This window comes from Pholis gunnellus, assembly GCF_910591455.1.
Source record: "Pholis gunnellus genome assembly, chromosome: 22".
NCBI classification, from domain to species: Eukaryota; Metazoa; Chordata; class Actinopteri; order Perciformes; family Pholidae; genus Pholis; species Pholis gunnellus.
Genome location: NC_136549.1, coordinates 5,825,466 through 5,851,893, shown reverse-complemented (window position 1 = coordinate 5,851,893; position 26,428 = coordinate 5,825,466). Strand labels below are relative to the sequence as shown.

The 26,428-nt window shown below is 43.8% G+C and overlaps 1 protein-coding gene across 1 annotated transcript in view; it reads right to left on the bottom strand.

The window, feature by feature from the left end:
• Nucleotides 1–7,933: 7,933 nt before the first annotated feature.
• Nucleotides 7,934–26,428, bottom strand: part of rerg (RAS-like, estrogen-regulated, growth inhibitor) — a 32,458-nt gene continuing 13,963 nt past the window's right edge. The window contains exons 3-5 of the mRNA XM_079184015.1: nt 18,018–18,074; nt 11,446–11,519; nt 7,934–9,008 (exon numbers count right to left, since the gene is read on the bottom strand). Coding sequence (XP_079040141.1) covers nt 8,598–9,008; nt 11,446–11,519; nt 18,018–18,074 — 542 coding nt within the window. The 3' untranslated portion in view covers nt 7,934–8,597. The remainder of the gene's footprint in view (nt 9,009–11,445; nt 11,520–18,017; nt 18,075–26,428) is intronic.

The window sequence follows — 26,428 nt, the reverse complement described above, 5'->3', positions numbered from 1 at the left end:
TCTCCTCTAGCTTTGGTTTGGTCTCCACCAACTCCCAAGGGAAATGCTAATTGCTAACTGCTAAATGCTCCTCTATGTTCACCAGCAGGCCGCCACCTGTCATCTGTGTGCTGTTTGGTAAAGACACCTGCTCAGGACCAGAGTCTCTGAACAGCTGATGGGAGCAATGAGTCAAGACAATGCGCTGAAAGATGCTAAAATGGGAGCTGCAGAGTCGGGGGATGATTGGCCGCGGGGGTTCGTCACTGAACGACACACACGCAGTCATTTCATCCATCGTTGTCATAAAAATAGTGATCGGTGCAGCTTGGAGTTTACAGAACCAGTATGAAACTATATTAAAAGTATCTGGAGCTGCATGTAGATCACCATGGAAACAGATGATATCATTGAATATTTTTGATTATTTCGTTTAAATTAAAATGCAAAGTGTGGATAAAATAACAATGCATGCTCCTTTTATCTCCGACAATATATTACAATATATTAGAAACGCACGTGTCTTGTAATACATCCCAGTTAATGTGAAGTAAAGTGGTTTTGTTGCTCTTCCAGCTGCTCTCTATAACGTCCCACTGGGGGGGAAAAAAGCAGCGATGACAAGCTTAATAAAAGACATGTTTTGTTAAGATTAAAACCACCACATGCCTGTAGGGCACAGCATGTGAATGCTGCAGACTGCAGACCACCCTGACTGCATTCAGCAGCAGTTGATTTAGAGATAACATACAGATCACATAACATTACATTAGGCGTCTCCTGGAAATGAGCTATACCTCCATCTGATGTCACTTCATTGCAATTCACCACCATGCTCATCAACACACAGTGTGTGTGGATTTCAATTATCGCTCAGAAGGGATTCCGCTCTCCTCCTGCAGGTGTTCAGGTTCCGTATGGTCCTGTTGACCCCGGAATCCCTCAAAACCTCCTCCCCAGTGTGTCCCGTGTTTCGCATCTGTTTCTCCATCTGAGTCACGTGTTGCATACCAGGCCACTGGCAGCCTGATGGTAATCTGCTGCCAGCGAGATTTCTTGCATTCTCAAGGTGGAATGTCAAATCTCTCATCTGGCACAGGTCCCTGCCTGCCCGCGGCCACCGAGACACAGTCCGTCTCCACAACACGGTGTTGTAGGCTACTGTTTACGAGGAAGTAAACATCTGAATACCGTGTTTCTCCCTCCTCGGGTCCCAACGTTGGAAGTTCTGTTTCGGGGTAGAGATCACAAGCACGGAGGGTTGTTGCACACTCTCATGGTGAATTGATTAACCCAGAAGGGGGCGATGTCCTCCCAAACAAAATAGGATCCGTCTTCTTTCTGCATCCTAACTGTGCACATGCTCTTCAATGTCTTCTATTCATGTTTAGAGCAACAAACATCTCTGACGCACATTTACATTCAATGGAAAAGGGTCTGCTCTGCACCATCGATCTGTCTGAATAACACACATTATAATGAGTCCACACAGTCCCTCTGTTTCCCTTTACACGGCAGACTTTATGCGAGTCTGTTCCACAGTTCTGTGGTACTCTATCAAGACACTTAATAAGAGAGAAGCTACATTTGCTTGAGACTTAACCCGCCATCCCAAAATAATGTCAATCCTACAGAAACGTTAAAGCTGCATTCGTCAATAGTATTCCTTTTTATTAATGGTAAAACTGATTGAAAGATGTCCAAGGTGTGTGTGTGTGTGTGTGTGTGTCTGTCCGTTCATTTGACAGGAAGTAAACATGGACACATGCTGTTGCCTAGCAACGCAATTCAGTTGAAACGCGCTGAAGCGGAGCGTCACACGAGGCTGAATGATGCATTTATATTCAGTTATATGCAGTTATATTCAGAATAAAATAAAGAGTTTTTTGAACATTAAAGAACGTAAACACGGTCTGGTAGAAACCCAAAGTGCAAGTATGAACCTGGAAATGAGCACGACACGTGTCCTTTAATTATTTAAATACTCCTTTTAATGGCTATTTTTGGACATTCTTGACAACTGTACAATAAGTGTGTCATGGCGTTCAGCCTTGTTTATAGAGACGGATACAACCTTCACACGCCCTCAACAATGTTTCCCTTCTTCGCTCTTGAGTTTTCCCGCTCTGGCTTTGTGGCGGAGGCCGTTTGTCACCGAGCACTTGGGAACTGGTGACGTTACCGGAGTGAAGCTGTGCGCTGACCGTCTGTTTCCACACGCAGCGATACCAAAGTCATTATACTGTTGGCTCACCAGCCCAGTTAGAAGCAACCAACAATCTGATACCTCCGAGATAAATAAAACATTCACTTTGGACCCATCACAGTTTTTAAATGTGTAGAAAAAGTTGATATTGTTCCCAAGAGTCCCAAATCCGCTAAATAGGGCAACAAAGATCCGGGTGCTCTTCTGCCCCCCAACGGACCCAATGTGCATGAATGCAGCTTTAATCTCTCAAATTGGGCTTGAATGAACTGAACTAAGTAACTCTAACTGGCACTGTAGTGATGCAGCTTGGACAGGGTCTCTACCTGAGAGTATATTCCCAACCCTTGTGTGGATTGTGGGTAGCGTAGTGCTACAGGAGTTTCAGTAGACCGGAGCTGAAATCCGTCGGACGTCGTGGTTCCATCCGATGACCGTGAATCCTAAAGCCAGTGCTTCATCTCTATGCTGCAGGAAAGGGAGCATTGATTCCACAGGGTGGAGCGGCACGTCTATATTGAACCTTCGCTCCGTTTCCTTCAGCTCAATTTTTACATCAGACCCCGAATGTCCCAGCATGCATCAGAGGTTTCATCGAGTCATTCGACCACTGTGTTCGCGCACCTACGTGTGGGTGTGTGTCGGGTTCGTGTAGCTGCACCTGTAAGTGTACCGTGTTAGCACACTTGTGTGTGTGTGTGTGTGTGTGTGTGTGTGTGTGTGTGTGTGTGTGTGTGTGTGTGAGAGAAATCCTTCACTCTGCACAGCAGCGCCTTCGTCTCCATAGTGAGTGTCTTTAAAACAAGGAAAGTCCTTGATTGTCATGGCAACTGCAATGCTCCATAGAACACAGGATGGAGAGGGAACCGAAGAGTTGGAAGTCCTCTACTCGTGTTTGTACATGTTCTTACATGTTTGTGAACACATGAGAGATTATAAGAGTGACGAACCATGTAACACACACACACACACACACACACACCGATAGCAGCAACTGATGTCCTACCCCCCGTCATACATAGCTCTGGTTTTATGTGCAGTGGTACAGCAACGTTTCCAGATGTGTTTCTAAGGTGGGGGAACGTAGGTGAATTCAATTCATTTCCATGCTACTTGGTTGACAGCATGAGTCTCAGAGAGCAGATGAATCCCAAAACAGATGCCATCGTGGGTAAAGGGGGAATAAAACCGACTTTCCAGGCTGCTGCTTCGCTGAATATGAATATGAATGACTTGTATCTGAGATTTCATACCATATATAGTTTGTGTACTGCACCACACAACACGTCATAGTCCATCGCAGTATATGTAAGTATGCATGTTGGTGGGAAAGTCAATTGAAGCCCTCATTCAACAACTGAGAAGATCGATATCACTCAAGTCTGTTCATTTAGTATGAAGCTAGAGCCAGGAGGTGGTGGGATGAGTATAAATACTTGTATAGGATTTATATTTAGTATATTTCAGGTTATTATTAATGTATTATTTGGAACAAACTCTGATCTGTAGTGACCAGATCGTCCTCTGGGGACCATGAACAACAGTAAATGTCATGGCACACTGGTTATGATTGTTGAGCTCTCTCAGGACCTGCAGACAGGGGAAAATATGGAAATATAATCCAGTAAACATGAGCTATGACCATACAAAAGTGTCGCATGTTTAACTGTTTAGGTTTGAATTGTATCCCTAAAAGTAATTACCACTCTGCGTGTAAATGTTCCACAAAAGAAAGCGCTCTCCCTCGTAACTACGACAATCTGTAGTTGATGAATCGCCAACACTTTCAAAGACTGATGCTGGTTTTCTCCTCGAAAGCGGATGTTCTGTTTAGCACTTTGGAAATAAACTCTCCGAGTTCAACTCAAACAGCCTGTCAGTGTGTCTGCAGCCCACTCGGGGAAGAAGTATGTGCTGTTTGTGGGAGTGGGCCTGTTTACAGAGGGATCGTTGCCCCTCTCTGTAGGTCTCTCATTTCCTCTGCTTTCCTCTGTTTCCCCCCTCTTCTGCATTCTAATGGAACATTTCATCAAGAGGGACTCGAGCTACCAAATAAGTTCATAAGAAAAATAAACATACGCCGTATGTCAATATCCAAGATCACTTTCATTTACTTTCTGTTATTGATTCATCTCAGTTTGTCTTCTGCTGGGATTTTAATCTTAGTCTTGCAGTCAAAGAAAATGAAATCACTGCAGAGCTAATTTTCCCCGTGATTGCAGATCATATGGAAATCATTTTTGCTCAAGAGACGCTCGTTTCCCTCCAGAGATATCAGTAGCATCACCAGAGAGAGTCACGTGCTCTCTAAATGGGTTTGCAGAATATTTTTCTCCAGCTGAGCAAAATGCTGCAAAAGACTCAAAGTCCGATAATGAGTTAGAAACCACTTGTATCGGCTCACGGACAGTTTAGTTAATTGGAGGTGCTCTGGCAATTCAAACGGTCAGTGAAGAAACTAAAATATCCTTCATAAAGCAGTCCCATTCAAGGTTCCTCTCGAGCTTTTGAACACATCACATCTCTATGTTGTGAGATTGTTTTGTCAACTCATGTTTCCAGTAAGTAGTTCTCTCAGGTAACCGCCAAGCTCTAATCGTATTTACTCTGTTATAGTTTGACACGCATTTCAGTTTACAAAAGTACATTTTAAACTATGGACTGGCTAAATGTCTTTTCTATGATAACGTGTCTCTATTATGGTCAAATTGATAGATTTATGAAGCAAGCGAAGTGTCCTCCGTTTAGAGCAGTCCTTGAATCCATCACGTTGTATTTATCCGTCATTTATTGGTCGGTCAGGTCTTGTTAATTAGCCAATCAGTGATGAGGATTGTAACCTACCCAATTCCTGGATGGGTGGGACTAGAGAAAACGGAAGAACTAGTTTGATGGACCACACGTGGGTCCTTAGTTTGTTAAAATGCGTTACGCTCTACGTTTAAAGACAGACGTTTTGTATTGTTTAGTAAACAGTAAAGTAAGCCTTGCACTGAGCCGTCTTCTGTCTTTAATTATGTTTAACGTTAGCTTGCCACTCTAACTAGCACTGTTGCTAGTTAACTTTAGCCGTCACTTCCCCGGATGAGATGAGACTGCGTGGGAAACACGTCACGCTAAGTACGGTCACTACAGTATGAACAGAATTCATGTCGAAGTCTACGTTTAGAAAGAAAATAGCTTCATGAGTGGTTGTGGCTCTTCTAGGACAGTGTGCTTGGCAGCACTGCAGCAGAGGAAGTGGTCAGGACTTGGCGCCGCGGGAGGAGCACGTGAACCTGGACAGAGCGTCATGAGGTGTTCCTCCACAGGCCGCCGCTGGAGGGTCTGACGGACTGTTTAGTGTCCCGAGTTTCCACGGAACTGTGAGTACCGGCGGGATGCGTTGCATGAAGATGTGAGCGTCATTCCCACAGACTGCATCCCTCTGCCCTGTTCTCATTCCCTGCTGTGCTAGAACCCCAGGCAGACCCTAGTTATCTATGAGATCATGACAAATACCGCTAGGATATAAAACCTGCTGTTGGATAACAGTAAGATCATCTCTTATACAAAAATATTTATGACACACAGATTGTACATAAAAACATGTGTGAGCATATCAAACATAAGTGTAAACAGTATGCAGTTGCCCAAAGTAATTGAACTGTAATTTAATTTGAAAAAACGCCCATGTGTCCCAATATTTCCATCTCCGCACCACAAGAGGTGGCTTTTTCTCCTTTACTGCCTCCTCCTCCCCATCTCTCTTTTACGTCGACGTAAGAGAGGAGAACTGTGTGAACTCAAACCCCCGGCGAGTTTCAGTCGCACGTCTTGGTGACCGGGCGATGCCTGCGTCAAAATCCACCCTAACCCTTCTAGCAGAGGCCCTGCTGGACATGACAACTGTGGGATCAATGCTCCGGGCTCAGCCCGATCGCTCCCCTCAGCAGCTCTTTCCAACCGTGCGTGTGCGTGTGCGTGTGTGTGTGTGTGTGTGTGTGTGTGTAACGTCAGAGCGATAGAGACTGACGGTGCATTGATCTCACACTTCGCGCCAACTTTCAGGGCATGACGTACACACACCAGCCCCCTCCCTTCTGGCGCGTCCAAAACACTTCTCCCTGTCCCAGTTGATGGGGGGGGGGGCAACCTGAAATTGTCCTCTGATAGTCTCTCCGGCTGGTCAGGATCTGGAGGAGCATTGAGGCTCCTTTCCGCCTGGTTGTTATGGGGTTTTGGCCTCTAGTAATTATCCATAGCTGGGCCACTCCTTTCTGCTTCACACAGACTAAAGAAAGCAGTTTCTTGTTTTTGTGTCCTCTCCCTGAGTCAGCAGTCTATTTGAAGAAAGCAGGGTGTATTTAGTGGGAGGTTTCCTTATTTTAAGACGGTGCTGTGACAGAAGTGGGTTACGGTTTACTACTAAATGGGAAGTAAGGGAACGTTCGTTTGAATGGGTTTTAATTTCAGGCCTCAGGGCAATAAAAATGTTTTAAAAAGGTGTCTTTTGAAATCCATATTGCCCCAAAAAAACCCTGCTGAAATGGTGAGCTGTACTAGTACAACGAATCCACCCAGTATTGTCAGTGACTGTAAGATGATAAGGGAATTTTTTGTGTGTGTGTGTGACCTTGTACAGAGAACATGGATATTTAGTTTCAGTACAAAAGTTATATTCCTTCAGATTTTCATGAAATGAAACCCCTTTGTTGATACTATTAATGGTCTAGGATTGCTTTTATATAACCGTTAAATGTGTTTACGCTCTGCCACAACCCAAAAAACAAAGCAACACAAGGCCAGAGTCCGATTCAGATTGCCTTACTCGGCATTAGGAGTGTCATGATGTTGATTCTAAATCCCAAATGATTCGTAATGACCTTTCACTGTTTACAATGAAATCAAAAGCCGGATGGGCATCTCTACCAGCGGCGTACATTCCTCAAAATGTATCACACTTGATACCATGAAGCCTTTTTAAAGAGGAAGTTTAACAGTGTAAATGTCGGGCCATAAAACCACTGATCTGTTGATCTTTACGAAGACCCGAGAGTCTTAAAAACGTCACTGTTCACTCTCTTTACACTTGTGTCAGAACTGGGAGGAGATCGCGTATTATTACTGACGGGCTTTATAAAAATGTTTGGTTCCACCTGAAACAGAAACACCACTTGCTCTCCTGTTGCATGTCTAACAAATGATCTGCTGTGGCAATGCGTTTCTTCCCCCAGATGTCTGGGACGTGTAGTACTAAACAGCTGTTGCTGTAGCCTTCAGTAACCACAGGGGGAGTCTGAACAATGCACTGAAGTGACTGTTAACATTGATCAAAGCGCTCAGTGAGAAGTAGTTATGCCCCATTCACAGTTTTTGCTCCTGGATTGTCTCATAATCCGTCAATTTCTATTTCTTATCTATTAAAACACTAAATCACTGAACTGATGTGGTTACACTTCAAATGATCAGCTCTTAGCGTGTTGTTGTCTGCCGTCATCCTAATCATAGCTCAGGCAAAAATATGATACAGATGAGCGCGAGGGTGCAGATGAGTTTGATATGAGCTTGTATGTTAAAACAGCCGCTGCTCTGTGTAAATGTGACATTTGATGGTCTGCCTGAAGGCGTCCGTATCAGACACGATATTTATTATTTTAGAACTTAGCACAACATGCACCCAGCGATGACATAAACATGGATGTCAACCAAAAATCCGGACTCATGAAGAGGAAAACCAGTGGGATATACGTCCATTTTTTTTAATTACGGGTGCACATCTGGTTGTTTTGATCATACAGGTCACGTACATAAAAACATATTCCAATTCAACAACGACAGTACCGTCTACCCTAGATGCCCTTTGGGCTCTGTACACACTCAAGAGACAGCTTTGGCAATGTACCAAATCATACATACTGTAGTTTACAGTATTTAAAAATGACAGCCATGAGGAGCTTCCCTGGAATGGGACATGTTGGGAGTCCACAGCGGAAACATTTAGTGTCAAGATAATGTAGTGGACTTTACACGGTCTGTGTGGATGACTTTTTGTAGGGATGACATGGGTTAAGGACAGTGGATCTACCTTTAATGCGATAGTAGTTCTCTCTGCTCTTATCTCTTTGACCACTGCTGACGGGACAGTTACACTATCCCCCAACAGACGAGAGACAGAGAAACCAAAACCTCACCGGCATCCAGAGTTACTTTAATCCGAGTGACATAAAAGGTTTGGACGGCTCCCATGCTGAAGCGACAATATGAGCTACCTCTTCCAGACGGAGGAGACGCTGCCTATTTGATGGAGCATGATCAGAATAAGTAAAGAACACATTCCACATAACATCGGTCACATTTCGTCCGTTTCGGAGCCGCTAGTTGCTTGACACATTTACATAAGAAGAATAGTACATCGCTGGCGTCGTCTTCCCTAGCTGCTGATCTTGGTCAGCATCTTGTTGATGGCCTGTTTGACGTGCGTGGTGGAGCTGCGGCGTCTGGCCTTGCCCTGCACGGCCTTGCGGCGCCTCACCTCGCGGCACAGCTCGTGGAAGGCCTCGGCCACGGCGCCGCCCTCGTTGGCGCACGCCGAGCACTCGTAGAAGGCGCACGCCATCTCGGCGGCCAGCCGCTCGCCTTCCTCCGTGCCGACCTGCCGCACGTGGTCCAGGTCGGACTTGTTGCCCACGAGGACTAGGGGCACGTTCTTCGGCTTCTTCACGTCCTCCAGGAGACTTCGGAGCGGCGCCACCTCCTCGAAGCTCCCCCGGTCCGTGATGTCGTACACGATGACAAATCCGTCACCCCAACGCACGTGACCCTCCTTCTGCTGGATGTCCTCCTGGGATGAAGACCAAAAAACAATGGTTAAAAACGCTTAATCTTCTAAATGTAAGTTACAATGTCAAAGGAATATAATACCAGCGGCCAATTAGCTTAGCATAAAGACTGGAAACGGAGGGAATCGGCTAGCCTGGTCCAGGTAATAAAATCTACCGACCTGCACATCTAAGACCTAGTGAACAATGTTATATCTCGTTTGTTTAATCTGTACAGCATGTGCCGCACGATTTGTCGCCTGGGAACTTTGACTTCTTCCGTAAAACCACAATTTCTTTATTTCGAACATGTTTTTGTTGTGGCTGAAAACAAACGAGGTATAAAAGACATAGAACGTTAATCAGTGAGCTTTGAGATGCTGGAGTGTGTTACCAGGCGAGCTGTTCCCATGTTTAAAGTGTTTGTGCTAAGCTAACTGGCTGCTAGCTGTAGCTTCATATTTACTATACAGAATGAGAGTTGTATCAATCTTCTCATCTAACTCCTTGTAATGAATTGAATTTCCTAAAATATAAAACTATTCTATTACATTTTGTGACTCCAAAACCATTTAAAAAAATCATCTAAAAACATGAATAAGCTAAATGCAAGGACTTCTTTTGTTCCCTTGGTGACTGTTTGCTCCCTGCACGCTAATATTTCTATACCGTGAACATAAAAGCTTCCGTTTTGGTACATGCAGAAAACTTTTGTCTCCGACCCCTGACCCCTGCTCCTTCACTCTCTCCCTCACCTGCCTAAGCCAGAAATTTTAATTCCGCTGCCGTCTCAGGATTGTGAACATTTAGGCGTACCCTCCCTATTTGACCATGCTGTAGCAGAGACCGTCCCTCTGGTTGTAATGACCTGAGTCACACAGATCCTGATTTCATAATTGTGAGAGGAAGCTTAAAAAAATAGCACATCCCTCCGGAGGAAAGACGAGAGACGTTTGTGCACCTGACCGACTTTTGAACCTGGAATTATTGAGCTGCCGACGGCGACTCCACCTCCACAAATCATGGAGTTAAAGCTCTGTGCTTTGTTCCAATCAGAGTCAGGAGAGACCTGACATTCAACACACGCCGTGTCTGGAAACATTCAGACCTCATCCTCATGCCAGCTGAAAATAGACTACGATATAATGAGAGCGAGAGAGAGAGGGATGACTTGGCTGAAGTGTCGCATGGGAAATCAACCGCAAGCAGAACACCTACGCAGCACTGCAGCATATTCATCTTCTGCCCGAGGACTTACGCAAGCTCTCCCTCGCGTCCAGGACCTGGCAATGCTTCTGCCAGACTGCAGGAAATGGTCATCTCAGAGAGCCATTGTCTCACATCCACTCCTACCATTACTTACACAACTGTCTCTCCGAAAATAAGGGCGTTGAAGCTGATCTGCAGTATAAACAAGTGGAGCCAGCTTTCCTTTTTTAAAGAAGTATATAAAAGCTCTCAGTACTCTTATAACTGAATGTTTTAAAAGTTTGGATTGTTTTGCTGTCTCTCCATGTCCACCGTTCCTTCTGAAAATATACGCGTCAATTCTCACTAACTCAGTAACTATTTCAGTAATAAATCAAATTCATATTCCATAAAACATCTTCAAACAGCTGTGTTTATTCAGTTCATTGCCCAAAACAACATTTTGTCTGGGCTGCTAACCTAACTATCTCTCTTCCTGCTGATTTCGACACATTTGTTGTTCACTATGTAGCAATAGCGAGTTCACTGTGTCCTTTCACATTTTAGTCTCAGTCCGTCTGGAGCCTCTCCCGTACCTGTGCTACTGCAGAACAGTCACGCTTTCAGAATTGTGTCTTTGGCTTTGTCCCAAAGTGTCTCGTGACATCCCGACTACATAGAAGTTACAATAATGGGATTTTTCTTTTAGGTACGTGTTACCGGAAGATGTGTTCTGGTTCTGATGGCTGATCCTTTTTATGTAAAGGACCAAATGTTAAAGTCAGAGTTACCTTTTTTAAATTTAACAGAAGGTCTTTCAAACTGTGAATAGAATAAGGGAATACAAAGACGAAGGGGTGTTTAATGAAATAGTATTTTGAGTTGCATCATGGGAAAGTGTTGTATCCTGTTTGACCTATACTAGTGACTAAAAGTCACTTTGCTGCATCAATGTCTGTCCTTTTTCAAATCTGTCTCTTTCAAGAGTCACAACCCGTTAAATGTGTAAAGTACGCCTTTAACTACTGCAGATAATTCTAATACACATCCATCACTTGTCTCTGGGAGCATTAGAGAATAAACTTGTGTTGATGATACTTGACTTTGTTTGTACACTAACAGTAGAAGTACTACCCCCTTATCAAGCACAGCACTGTGGTAATCCCTCCTCTCCTGTGAGTGAACGGGGCGGGACAGTTAGGACGAATTGAAGCTGGAGGTCGAGACCTCGGCTCTGGTTTGGATTAGAGACACGGGAATAACTCGTCTCACCTGCCCAGCAGTGTCCAGAATCTCCATGGTGACGACCTCATCGTCGATGTTGGCCTGATGGCGATATGTTGATTCTGTTAGACACGAAGGAAACAAAAATCCATCCAGTTTTTACTTACTAAATTACATATCACAATAAAGGCAGGCATCAATAATACCCTGTTCCCAACAAAATGAGCTCATATTCAGGTTTTTTTAAACACAAAAACAATAGAAGCAGGGTCAGCAGTCAGTCTCCCTTTCAAACTCTCAAACCAGAGTGGCTGATTCTTGTAGCAGTTGAAAGACCGACCGACGGAGTTTTATCTCATTTCTGTCGAGTGTGTTTTACGGCGATCAGCGAGGTGAAATGTTGCGCCTGGAGTCTGGTGGCTTTGTATTTTGTTAATCTTTTGTACGTTAATAAATTATAATCATTGTCCAAGTCCCTGTTGATATTATTTATTCCAGATTCACCTCAACGCGTGTTCACAGAGCATTGCACCAGAAAAATGGGTGAATATTAGCGCGTCAGGTCTCCACATCACTGCTGATCGAGGCTGGAGCCGATAAATACCTGTGACTCATGTTTCCCTGGTATGAATGCAAAGACATATTAATAAATAGATTAATAAACAAATATATATAAATATAAATAAGTAGTTTGATAAAGCTTCAGAGACGTATGTGTGATATGGACATCACATACGTCCAGAGGTCAAAACAAGGAGCGCCACTCAGTTTAAAAAGGACACCATGTTCCCATTTGTTGCGGTTCTTTTTCCATTAAATCATTATGTTGCACTTTGGAAGCCAACCGCTTCGGTTTTTCTCAGCATGTTGCTGAACTTCCTGGTTGCTGACAGAAAGGCAGATTCTTGCAGTGACCTCGGAAGACCCACGCTTCACCTCGAGCTGGTTTTAAAAAGCCGGATAAAAGCTTCTTATTCCTGGCACAGGAACACAGGTGTGAGCCGTGGCTTTGACCTTTTCATTCCGCCGTGAGCAGCACAGGCGTTATCCTCCTAAATTGCCCCCTTGTAAAAAAACCCATCTGTGTAAACACCTCCCAGAGAGCAGCGGAGCTGCAGAAAAGCCTCCTTTTTTAAAAAGCGAGATTCTAAAAGGATTTCTCTGTCATCTGAACCACAGGGCTAAAGCCAGCGCTTTCTCCAGGCCTTTTCACTTTACGACTTACAATTGCATTCAGCTTGTGACCCATGTCCTTCCGGCTCTATTTTCTTTTGTGAAGGGAGACTATTCGAAAGATTAGTAAGTCAAGGAATCAATCTTGGGGGAAAAAGACCACCAGACTTCGGTATTTTCTTTCGGTGAATTCTTTACATATTGTTCCTCTCATCAGTTTTGACTTTTTTTAATGTAAGAACAAAACATCGTCTGACGCAGGTCATCCTTTGCACTGATGAGTAACCCAGGAAAGTGAAAGTCCCCCAACTAGCTGAAAAATTACTTTTACTATTACCACTACTACTACTTCCACTTTGGAACTCTATAACGAAGTAGTGCTGGTATGTGGCCTTGGTATACCCGGGTCTGTTCCTCCAAATCTAAAGTGCAGCTCTAGTTCACGAGTATTTGGTGTTTCACACCTTTCAGACCCAGAGAGTGCCGAGCAAACTAATTAGTAAGTAAAATAATATGCTTCATTATCCTCTATAAATATTGAGCCGGAGGCTAACGCATGAAGCTCTATATAGCGAGCTAATAAAGTGGATGCTTGTTCAAATCTAATTGCTTTGAACAATTAATTTCCCGTTTTCCCTGCATGACTAAATTGATAAATGTGTACCAGCTGTATTCACATAGCTCAGTGATCTTCAGATTCTCCTAGAAGAAGAGTTTAAAATAGCAGATTCTGAGCTTGTTGTCGCTCCGGTTTCTGCACGTCCCACCCTCCGTGTCCCAGGTGCGCTCACCTCTCCGGGGGATAAACGGTGTCCTGTGACGCAGATGAAATGTCACGGAGAGCTGATTTATAGCCGCTTTGGCCGGAGGCACGAGGAGCATCTGTGAGGAGGAGAACCAGAGTCTCACACAGTGACCCGTGGGACGGCCTATTTCAGGAGCTGTCACTCCATCAGCTGCGAAACGGCACCTAATCCGTCCACGTCCACCCGTCTGCGTGTTCGTGGTCTACTGCTCTGACACGGGGGGGGGGGGGGGGGGGGGGGGCTGGGATTGTTTAACCAGCCCCACCATCCTCATCTGAAGGTCTTGGAGAGAAACAATAAGCAGTCGCTTTCCTGGCAGGGAGCAATTCTTCCCTCATAATTCAACCCCCCCCCCCCCCCCCCCCCCTTTACTGCCTGAGGGCTGCTTTGGCAGAAGGTTAAAAGAGAAAGTGTTACGCCAGAAGATAAGTGTCGAAACTGGGAACATAATCCAGTGTGTTGACATAGCTCGTAAAGTCAGTTCGCTCTTACGCGCACGCCTCACGGTACTTTATTTCCAAAGTGGTCCTCCCAGAAGTTCGGTCTGCACTCTGTGACAGAAACTTCAAACCGCAGTAGAAGTAGTTCATTCGATTCTGTAACGGGGTGGTGTGCAGAGACACAAATAACTAATGCATTGTGGCCATCTGCGTTCTGGTCATCTTGTAACAGCGGATGACTGAACACGTAGTCGAATCATTATTTATGCACATATTCATGTGTTTTTTTTGCATAATTTCTGATGACGCAGGAACACAGGATGCCGCAGTTTGATGCCGCGTGCAACAATCACGCCGTTTATCTTCCTCCTGAGGTCACCCACGGGTGTCTGGAAGAACATTTGATATGTTTGGATTTGGACAAGCTCACTAGAGCCCGAAAATGCAAACTTGGTATCAGACACACCTGGGACATAAGCACTCCAAAACATAAATTAGTCTTAATATATCATTTCGATGAAAGTAGGATTTTTCAAGTTGCCACATTAGAGAAAAATAAAGTCGCTTTTTTATTTTACTTTCTGACTAATTAATTTCTAATCATTTTTAGGTATTTCTCTTCAATGCTTTAATCGTGTACCTCAATAATATCTTCATTTGGGAGTTTTTCCAAACAAATATTCACATATGTGATTGTTTGCGATTGAGTCATTATATTTAGATATTTCTGCCACCCCCGTACCATCTCCGTGCCGCCCCGTGAATGTTTCTCCACCTCCGCCACTGCTTCACATTTCCTTGGAGCGAGCTGATGTGCTTCGGGTTCTTGCCTTTTGGCAGATCCAGGGCATGCTGCAGCAACGACGGGCAATCGTGTGCATGCCAAGTGCGTGCTAATCGGCTAAATCTGGCATGGGGTTTTTTTTTTTGGTTGAGATGACACTCTACAAAAACAAAACCTCCATCGCATGAGATAGCCTGGCCCCGCACTGAAAGGACTACAGAGGCAGATAAAGAATGGTGAGCTGCAGAGCTGTAAGGCATACTGTAATGGATGAAGTGCAGTAATCTCGTGTTTTTAAGATCAGTGCTCTTTACACACACCTGTGTGATGGGCCCATAATAGGGTTTTGAAAATGCGTCGACCACTTCGTGGGTAATTTCAGCCAGGCGGCCTGATTGGTCGCAGACACCCTCCGGCTGTACTTAACTCCCAGTGTGCACCTCAAGCTGTGCTTTCTGTGGTTCTTGTAATCAAGGAGGCACACATCGCTCTTTTCTGCCTCTGTGTGGCTCGAACATGTGCACTACTTGAAGTTAATTCACGTGTTGTGTGAAGCTGGTACACACAGTACCAATACACTGCAGTAGTGCTGGGCGGTATGACCAAAAATGTACATCACGGTATTTTGCCTAACTTTGGCGGTACCACGGTATATCACAGTATTCTTTTCGAACTCATACACCTCACCATGAGTTCAAGTGTGTGGAAAAGAAATACTTTGATCTCAATGTTTTCACAGCACTGGTTTGGGAATGCAGTCTTTTTAGCAATTTATATTGGTAAAATCGACCACAGATATTTAACTCTCACATAAGGATTCTCATGAGATCTGCCCTATGATGTCTTTCATTGGCTCTCCCTGTGTCACGGTGTGGGTACATCTCACTGGAGTAAGGACACGTATCAAAATACCCTTATCTGATTGGCTAAACTGCATCACGTGACGTGATTTACAACGCATTGGCCTGTGTTTGCCGCTGAACAAGTGCCGTAAATGCTGGAAAGGAGCGTGAATAACTCCGATGCTTTAAGGCAAAGGCCCGCGACCCACTGAAAACGGGTCCGCGACTACCCACCAGTTGAGAATCTGTTCTACAGGATCGTGACGAGCGGTGAACAGCTGTTCGTGTGGCATCTCTTTCGGCTTACTTCACCTACATTCCCCTGGGTCCTAAGCCCCTCCAAGTACAGCTTCGTATCACCCTCTACGTACCAATGTACATTTATAACAAATACCACAAATATTACACGTAATCAGCGTTGCATATGTGTCAAACTCTATCGGTGCATCTCCGGTCTGTCTATGTTTATCCTGCATCGCTGCTCTGTAATGTAACGTTACTGGAGGACGGAGCCTCTCCCAGCTGTTAGCAGACTGTCGTGCTAGCAGGCGAGTGAGCTGTACCCAGCATGCAGTTCGGCGGTGAAAGTTTATAAATGTACAATTATTAGTGTTACAAATTGTTTATGTGTCACAGACTGTTGTGTTGTGGTGTTTTGCTCTGTTAAAGAGCGTTAGTTGTGGGTTGTTAATTGTTATAAAGTTATAAAGTTATGACCATGACTAGGGATCCGTCTCAATACAGATAAGATAACTAGCTCCACAGCTATTGTTTTCGGTGGCGAACATCATCTTTAGCAGCCTGTTGAAGACTGTCAGCAATGTTCTGGCTATGCACCGGTATGACGGTATGTGGAAAATTCATATCGTACGGGAAATTGAAACCGGTATACCGGTGAGGAAAGACGGGTTGATAACAGGTACCTGTCTTCTGCCCTGAAATTCCATCTATGCCGAACAATAACACATTCTGGAAAATAAGGGTTCCTAGCATACCTGCCCAGCCGTACGCTGTGATGTGAAGCGGAGGGCATCATGACTGACACTGTGATGATGTTTTTACATGAAGAGGTGATTGATTTAACAAAGATAAAAAAAAAAAGAAAATATGATAGAAATGCTCCCGAGTGTGATAATTGCTCTCTGCTGAGATGCTGCACATCATGTCACAAAAGGCCGGATGCGGTATTGAGGAGAGCGCCGTGTGAGCAATCCAGAGGCTCTGACCTGTCGTGTACCGCCGGGAAATGAAAAGCACCTCACAGAGGAGATGTCTTTGTTCCCCATAATTACAGTGTACAGAATTGGCTCCATCTGCATCGGTGGATAAAAAAAGGCCAGTTCTATGTAGCTCTGATGAGGACAGAGGAACCTGATTGCATCGCTTTGAAATTGTATTCACTGCATGATTAATAACTTCATTGCTTATATTTATTTTCTCTATGATTTTTCTTTTCATCTGGATACTGTTCCTTATTTTTACACCTTTTTTTTTTTTTAAATAGCAAATGTGTCTGTATATAAATTCGTAAAGGAATAGTTCTGCATTTTGTGAAATATACTTATTCACACTGTAGGCAAGAGTTAGATGAGGAGATCTATCGCCCTAAATATTAAGCTTAAGATGGTTAGCTTACCTTAGCATAAAGGCATAAAGGATCCAATGCTAACAAAAACTCACCAGGACGTGTAAAGCGCACTAATGAACAGGTTATATCTCGCTTATCAATCTGTGCAGAAAGGTTGAGGCTTAGTGAAGACTTGTGTGCTGATTTTCGGCCCAGCAGAGACTTCAGGAAGCCACTGTTCCAACACGTATCTTCCCATAAAACCACTAATTTACTCTTATTTGTTTTTATACTTTTTGTCCAGAAAACGAGAGCCAAGCCAGTCTTTTGCTCCTGCGTCCGGTATTTATGCTAAGCTAAGCTAACTGGCTGGCTGGCTGGCGAACAGGCATTAGTAGCATCTATCTTCTCATCTAACTCGTAGGTAAGAAAGCGAGTACTTCCCAAAATGTCAAACCTTTTCTCTCCAAGTGCATTTCCTCCACAGCGATGACGTCTTAGTTTATTAGTTGTTTTATATTTTTATATTAAGTGTCTGAATCTGCAAAGTGTCTTTAATTAATTACTAATATTGCCAAATAAATGTTGTGAATTTAAAAAGTACTATCTTGCCCTCTGAGATGTAGCGGAGTAGAAGTATAAAGTGACATGAAATGGAAATATTCAAGTAACTCAAGTACCTCAAAAAAGTTACATTCCACCACTGCTAAAACGAGAGCAGAAACGTGTGTACAAGATAACAAAGTTCTTCACAACTCTAGCTCAAAGTGCACCAAATAGATGCATTTAACTTCAAAATGTACAACATGTTCTTCCCCCCCCTAGAGGGTCTGAGGTCCCCCCACCATACAGTCTTACACAACCCTGTGGGGCACACCGATAGCAGTAGTAGTGGTACACAACGTAGTGTTGATGGCATGGGGTTTTCATTGCAGTAGTCACAGGAAAAGTTACAGAAGCAATGGTAGTACTAGTGGTCATAGTGTTACAGATATGTTGTTGTCTTACCGAGTGTCGGGTCGTACTCCCAGATGAAGCGTCTGGTCAGAAATCTCACCACCAACGCTGCGGAGTACAAATAACAACATGTTCATAATAAACAGCACAAGAAACACTTAAGACTTGTGGGATTTTGTTATACAGCATATTGTGTCTTCAATAGCTCAATGTGGATCACCAGCAAGAGGCCGCGAGATCCGAACCACTTTAATACACGTCTCATCTAAATGCTAATACCTATTTGAACAGTTCCACATCATTAAGGCGGAATCCAAGCAGCCCTCGGGATGAAACGTCAGCTCCCGAAGGTTCAACACGAGCGTCTTGGCTTTTATGGGATAGTTAGCCCGCTCTTTATAGCGCCAAGTAAACAGAACAACATCCCCAGCAGGCCGGTGACTCACTCTCTCAGTGAATTCCCATCAACAGGTAAACGTCCATCTCCGTCATTCAGACGGATTTAGGAGGCCGTGACGTGTGAACCAAACCATCTGTGTGCTCTTGGCTTATTTTGAAGCGTGGACTCTTTTGAGGAAAAGCCGCGGAGCTGCATAAAAACATTCATTCACCGATCAAAATGTGTCTGCTCTGTGATCCCAGCTGAAATGTTTCCGCCTAGAAGCCAAAATGCACTCTTCTATTTGATACGTCGTATGAATAGGACCACGCAAACCCCCGTTCTCTGGTGCTTATTACACTATTACTAGATACTTCACAACTGAACACTACAGTGTAATCTCATTAAGACACCAAGCATCTCTTTCAACCCCCAGGAAGTGTTAATAGAAGACATGATGCCACTTAGACTCTAATACGGTCATAAGCAAACATGCATATTTATATTCAAGTCTTTCTCAGAGTCTAAGTATATGCTATAAAAAGTAGAAGGGACGGTTTTACACTTTGCTTTCGGGAAAGAGTGAGATGAAAAGAATGATGCTCTTATGTCTGTGCATGAAATATGGAGCTGAGCCAGGAGCTGATTGGCTAAGCTTAGCATAAAGAGGGTCTTGAGGGGGGAAACGGCTAGCATAAAGGTATGTCTGTTGTCATTATATGCTAAGCTAGGCCCTTTAGCGCCACCTTTAGCTCATCCCACTCTTGGAGAGCAAGTAAGCCACTTTTCCAAACGGTCTACCCCTGTCCACCATGCTTTAAAACGACTACAGGTCTATCTCTAGGTCTATCAAAGTTTGCTGACATTAGCCACGGCTCAGATCAGAACTAGTTCCTAAGATTTGTTGTCCGACCACGTCGTAAATCAAAACGGCTACAGTCAAAGCCAGTGAAAGGACAGCAATACTACATTTTTCCAGATGTTTTTCCAGACGTTTGCTGTATAAGAACCCTATTTCTTTTGGCTTTTTTCGCTAATTGTTTGCTACCACGCCCGGACAAGCAAGTGTTCACACTTCCAATCCGCTTGTCTGCAGGAGCTGTCATGTGCCTGAGTGACTCCCTATAGGCCTGAGTGGTCCACTTTGAGTCCGGGCGTGTATCCGTGTCCTTGTGTCAAGTTGCTGAGCTGCTGCTTGTATCAAAGAGACAATGGGGAAACAGCTTTGCCTTTTTGAAATGTGTGTGTGGGGGGGCACATTCATCTTGGCCAGGCCTTTTTTTTCCCGCTCATAATTAGCCAGGACAAGGAACGGTAAGGGAACCTATTATGTCGGCCAGAGTGTCACTGCCACGCTTCATTGTGCTCCTAAAGAACTCAAGTCCAGCCTCTGAGCTCAGCGTGTGATGCTTTCTGAGAGACTGGTGTTAAAACGTTTCAATTTGTCTTTCGCACATCTGAAGTGGCAGTCAAAGCATTTAACTTACTTGACAGCGTTACATCAGTGGGTCTGTTATGCACCATGTGCAGAGAGACATGCAGGTCTTTTCATGTTGCACACACGGAGCTTAAAATAGCCTGTTGTTACCCTGATTTTGTTGGTTTTCTCCTGCAGCAAACCACATTTCCCCTTTCTTTCCTAACACACTGACTGTGTTTTCAGGCAAAGGACGAGTGTGTCACGCAACTTTTCAATTATTCGCTGAATGCGCTCTGAGCAGAACAAGCAGCAGATCGTTTGTCGTGCTGTGGAGAAGGCAGACGGACACGTTTATTCTCCGGGCACGTCTACGTGTCCTGTTGCTGACAGAATTTCCCACTGAGGTTATTTCGTGTCGTTTCTGTCACAGTGGCCTGGATTCCAGGTGGACAGAACAACCAATGGGGTGTGAAGTCCTTCCCTCATTAGAGGTAACTGTATCTCCTGCCCCCCCCCTCCCTGCCACTAGAAGAAATGTACACACAGAAGAGAGGAGCCTTTGTTAACCTGTGTCAATATGGACATTGTGGCACAGATTCACTGCGGGTCTGCGGAGGGAATAATGTGTTCTGTATCACCAGGCTGACCTGATCACAAAGAAAGGAGATTCACTGGCTGTGTGCAGCGAGAGGAAAGCTGGTAAAAAAAAAATATGGCGTACCAATACCCCTATAATGATAGCGATACCGATAGAATACTTTTTTGTAGTATAGCCATACTTTCAAACGTTTTAGTGAATTCTCGGCTCAGGCTGAACTGCCAACTCCACTTCACACATACTCACACATGCTAAAAGGGTAGCGGGCCAATCACAATTCGCATCAAAGAACACTTACATTGATCGGCTGCGAGCCAAACTGTACAATTCTTTTTTTCCTTCTAGATCTGGTTCTTGTAACAGCGGATGACTGAACACGTAGTCAAATCATTATTTATGCACATATTCATGTGTTTTTTTGCAGGACAAAAAACAGGACATGGTGCTGTCTTGACAGAGCGCTCCGGGATGCTTTCGGGGAAATTCATGCATTATCCGGGGTCAGTCGTTTTTTTTTTTTAACCAACCTTAATTCTGCGACGAACCAGCCAAGCCCCAACTGTGGCACTGACACCATGCACATGGAATATATTTCATCATCTGAAAACTGACAAACCTAGAGGCATATTTTAAAATGAAGTAACGCCTACTTCCACCCTTTCATCACAGGCATTCTGACCACCTCTAATATCTACACATCACAGAGGAGGAGGAGCTGCTGTTATTGTTGCTACTCATGGCTTTTTTTGCCATATAATATCTGGCATTCTGACAAAATCAATACCCCGTTGCCTTCTGGAGCTGGGCTGTTGTGTTTCTCACATTCTAAACAACTCAATATTTCCCAAAAAATACTGCAGCCCAAAACTGAGTTAAAAAAAAAAAATAAACAAAAAAAACGGATCAGATTTGATCAAATTCTTCGGCCCAGACTTCTCAGGCCCGCTCTGAGTGGATGGATGGAGGAGTGCCGAGTTTTCAGATTTGTGTCAAACACATCATCCGCGGGAGGTGTTTGCGAAACGCCGCTTTTGTCCAAAGTGACCTAATCGCATTAGCGGCAGAATGTTGGACTAATTGCAAACAAAGCTAGAGCAATTAGCGGCGCCCACGGGCCCCGTCCTGAGCCGGCGCTGTGTTACTCATTGAACAGTCTCCATTGATTCCATCAGCCATCAGACGGACACCCACTGCTCTTTGGTTCTCTTCGGCCACAAAAAACACTTCTTTACCGGCCGACAACTGGAGCTCTCCCAGAGCTGCGTAGCTGCAGTCAAGTTTTCTAACCTATTGTGTTCACGTCACGTCGGGTCATATCATACTGGCCAGTTGTGCAGATAAGACTGCTGGGGGAAATGGTGAGGCTGGGTCTGACTGAAAAATCCGACATCAGACAGCAGAACTAGAAAAGTACGAGCATCTAATCGAACAAATGCCGTTTTTTCCAATGCATACATTTGATCCTTGTTCCGTATTTCTGCTGTACAGTATATGGACTGAATGTTCCCAGTGGCTTCAGTTACTTAGTACATTCCATCTCTGTTAAAGAGATGAGAGCTCGGAAATATTAAGAATTCAAGACATTTAAATAATGAATTGTTGACTAGCCTAGATCTCACTAAGCTAGTCTCCTGCAAGACCTCAGAAAAATCTGTTTCAGCCTTCCTTCTGATTCAGACTGATGAGAATGTGCTGATCGACGTCACCACACTTGTTGCACATTTGAGTTTCTGCTGGCAGTAAACCCTGTTTACATCATGTTTTACGTGAATAGAAGAGAAGTGAATCATTGACCAGACGAGCTGTTTTCTGTTTGTTTTTTTACTGCATCTCTGTGCAGACGATCACTGCCCTGCTGTTGTGTTGGCAGAAAGGAAGCCACACTTTTCTTGTAAACGCTTGTAAGGGACTTTTGAAATATGTTTATTGGACTCTTCCACACTTCAATCTATGCCACGAATGTTCTCTCCATCTTTTCCATTATTCAGCAAAGCACAATTGACATTTTTGTCAAGTAGTTTGAGATTGTACGACTCATTACTGGCCTAAATGACTATGAAATGACTTTTTGTAGAAGGCCCTGATCTCTAATCAATATCCTCACCACCTATTACCGAAGACAGGCTTATAGATTGTGCGCTGATTAGTGATTCATGCTTTCCTGCAAAATCCACTCGGCATTTGAAAGATAGCTGAGAAAATTAGGACACATTAGTCGTGGAGCTCTGCGAAGCCATTTTGGTCCCAGCTCGAGCATTAATCCTGAACATCTGCAGAGCCTTAGCATGTATACGAGGTGCAACTGGACTAAATCATTCCACTGGAAGACAAAAAGAGAAACATTATGTGAACCAAAGGATAGACATAGGAGAAGGTGGGCTCCAGGTTTCACTCAGATTTATTTAACTTCTTTTATTAATGTGACAGATGCAGGGTCATTTTAAAGCACTGTGATAAATCCGTCACAGCGCCGGCAGCAGCAGATTCTACTTTCTCGTTGTTTTTTTGTCAAACATAGCCGATGGAAACTTTTTTTCTGTGTCTAAATCATTCAGAAGCTCAACTTGCATTGCTCTCTTTTGTAAATATATATACATGCATTGTTGTATGGGCATGCTTCTTCACACACAGAGAGAAGTGACAGCCTTGATGCAAGAGGCATTAAGGACAGATTAGCTACAAAAGCACCCAAACCACTTCCTGTACTGGAGGTCAGGCCACTGTTCCCAGTCTCAGAGCTTTCCCAGAGTTCCTCTCAACACCAGTCTCTCCCTGGGGCACGTCTGTGTCCCCAACCACCAACACCAATCCTCTCTGGAACAGCGGGATAGACAAAAACTGGATTTTTCACGATGAGGAAATGTACGTCTGTGGAACAGGGACTTCTGGGAGCCCCCGCAGTGCCAGAGGACATTTTCAATCTCTGTCTACTGCCAAATATAAATGACATCAAGTCAGACATCTTATCGTCTCTGCCTCTTTCCAGATCAGATTACAGCTCGCCAATCAGGCTCCATTCATATTTATTCTAGGATTGAACCAATACCCTTCGAGAAGGGATGTGGGAAGTCTAAAGTGAGCACAGTAACAATAACACACAAGGCAACAGTAAACATGTCATATGCCATGAGTAATGGCAAAACTGTCTGGGCCAATCGGGAACAAATACTTCACTTTGTTTGAGCTGGGGTTCAGGGAAGTTTAGCTTTGTGTAAGGAGCGGTTTAAACCGTGTGTTTCTCCTGCTAACTTACAGCATACTGTAGTAACTGAGTGTGACTTAAGGCCACTGAAAAGCCTGCGTGGGCAGCACTCTGCTTCTACTTCCTGCAGGCATAGTCAACGTGCCCACTGTTTTTATTATTTTGTCTCTTTTACACTCTGCAGCTTTCATGGTGGCAAATTTAAAGGCATGGCTGCAAATATAAGTTCTCTTGCTGACCATCCACGGCTTGTCCACGAAGCGAATTTGGAAATATTTCACTTGCATAACAGTCGGGGCAAATCCAAGGACTCCACAAAGTCCATCTGTACCAAATACCAAATATTATTTTTGCTGTGATATCGTTTCAGTATCGCTAACTTAGACAGGTATCGCATCTAAGTTATAATTTTTGTACCGTTGCAACACTAACATGGAAGGCCATCTGGCCATCAAGCACATATTCAAGACCCTCTCACAAGTTTATCCTTTTGAAATGAGTCAAACATAAAAAGAATCAGCGGCGGCGGTTTCAGCCAACTCAGAGCTAACGTTAGCTTAATTAGCTAGTTAGCTGCAGTGCAGCTGGCGACGTCTGCCAGTGAGTCGTCCTCTCATTTGTCAAATACTCACCTGTTAGAAACAATTCACCCGCTTTTGTCTACCTCGTTAATAGCTCTGTCATAAACTGCATATGAGCCCTAGCAACAGTAACTAAAAGGGAACGGGCTTAGCAAATAATCAATGGAGCCATCAGCTATCTGCTTCTCTCTCCGTTGTTGAGTCATTGCTTTCCGTGCTGCTTAGTTACGCCTCAGGACTTTGATTAGCCATGTGACCCAGATGGGAATAGAACAAAAACGCAACTTGATGCAACTTTCTACCGTTCACGCTGATCAGAAAATAAGAGATGTGAGTAACATGCATCCTTGAGGAACAATATCTTTTCCCAAATTACGAAACCAGTAATACTTTCTCAGCATCGCTCTTGTTTGCCGGATCCTATTACGGCCAATTACCAGCAAGACTCCTTCTCTCCTACGTGCCTGCGCGGTAAACTCATTAGGGACTGAGTGTTGCAGATTCCCGGTTATTGCACATCATTTAAATTAATGAGATGTCAGGCATAATCAGAGCAACTGCTCCTCTGAGAATAATAGGCCAGCTTCCCATTTATTTTCTGCCATGCTTGATTAGTCATTAGCCATGGGATAATTCATAATTAGGCCTGTCTTTGTAAACAAACTACATATTTTAAATGAACAACCCTTGAGCGCTGAGGGGTTTTAGCATGAACCCCTTTTAATCCCACATGTACCAATTTCCATCTAATACCCCAACTGCTAATATTAGCCCTTGAGCTGCTGTGATCCTCAGTGAAAATTAATCCATCGCTCATATCAGCGTGAGCAGGCCCCCCCCCCCCCCCCCATTCAAATATGCAGTAAACACGCTCTGTCAAAAGATGGTTGCTAGAACGGTTTTACCCCCTCAAGCCAAGTTCTCATAATAAATCAAAATGCAATTAAGCCATAAGCAGCAGTGTTTTACTCTCCTGAGCTAGTAAATAGTTTCCTCTATAAATCTCTAATGCTGCAATCATGAGCAGTGTCATTAGATCAGCTGGTGATGTTGGTAAAACGAAGACGATCTTTGCATCGGGTTGCCTTCTACATAAACACACACGTGTGTAATTAAAGATATAAGATACCGATGAAATTGTCTTAAATATCTACTTTTTTTTTTTTTGCATCTTAACTATTGTTGCAAATACGTGTCTAATGTGAAATGTTTCATTATTAACAGTGAACCCAGATAAAATGATCACCTGACTCTGTTGTTCCTGCTCATCGTTTTGGTTTCACAGCTCGCAACTTTGCTGTTTCAATTCACTCTCACTCCTTTAATTAGTATTTGTTTTATTCTTTAGGAAAAACAGCTCTTCTACACATAATGCACCCTTCATGGTCAGCACCCAAACAGCAGACAACGTTGGCAACTAGCGAGTGAACAACGTGATGCATTTAGCTGCTGAAAAGACAAATATTTTTGGGGGGAGACAAAACCAGAGCTAAATGAGGGAATATTAGACTTCCATCTGTCAGGTTACCAGAAGTATGACTCAAAATGAATGCTGATGTCGCTCTCGCTCTAAGTGAAAAGATATGTGATTTTAATAAACTGTCCATCATGAGGCCATTTAAATATATTCACATTTGTACCTTGTTGATGACTGGCCCTCTCACAAAAGACATTACCATTATTTGTCTAATCAAATCATCATTTGAGATTTCAGCTCATTTGAATTGGATGACCTGCTGTTGTCAGCCAGTCACAGTCCTCACGTCCATTCAATAATAACTACACTGACGTCCACTGAGATTTGACTCGGCCAATTAAATTATTTCTGTCTTCCTGAGCAGCTCCATCTCTGGGAAATGACTATTTGACCACAGGGGATAGAGAACAATCATGTAAACACATCATGGGAAAATATTTCATTCTCATGCAATTTGTAATTACAGTGTTATTACAAGGATAGCTTTGTCAGGTTTATACATCAGCACTTTGCATTTTAAAATCAATATGAGACCATTGACAGAGCTCCGAAAATACCAAATCATTTCTTCCATATTTAATATACATAGTTCATGGAGAAGAAGATCACAACAACATCGGCCAAACACAGAAAAAACGCATCGAGAGAAATACACAACAGCCAAGCGCAAGTTGAAGCTAACCACCACGAGAGCCGTGTCGAACAAACTATTGGAGCTCTATTTGAGCTCTACAAATACTGCTAATTGTCATTCAACCAGCTCTGCTGACTCACTCATTTAGAGCTCAAAGTTGTTTGCTCCCCC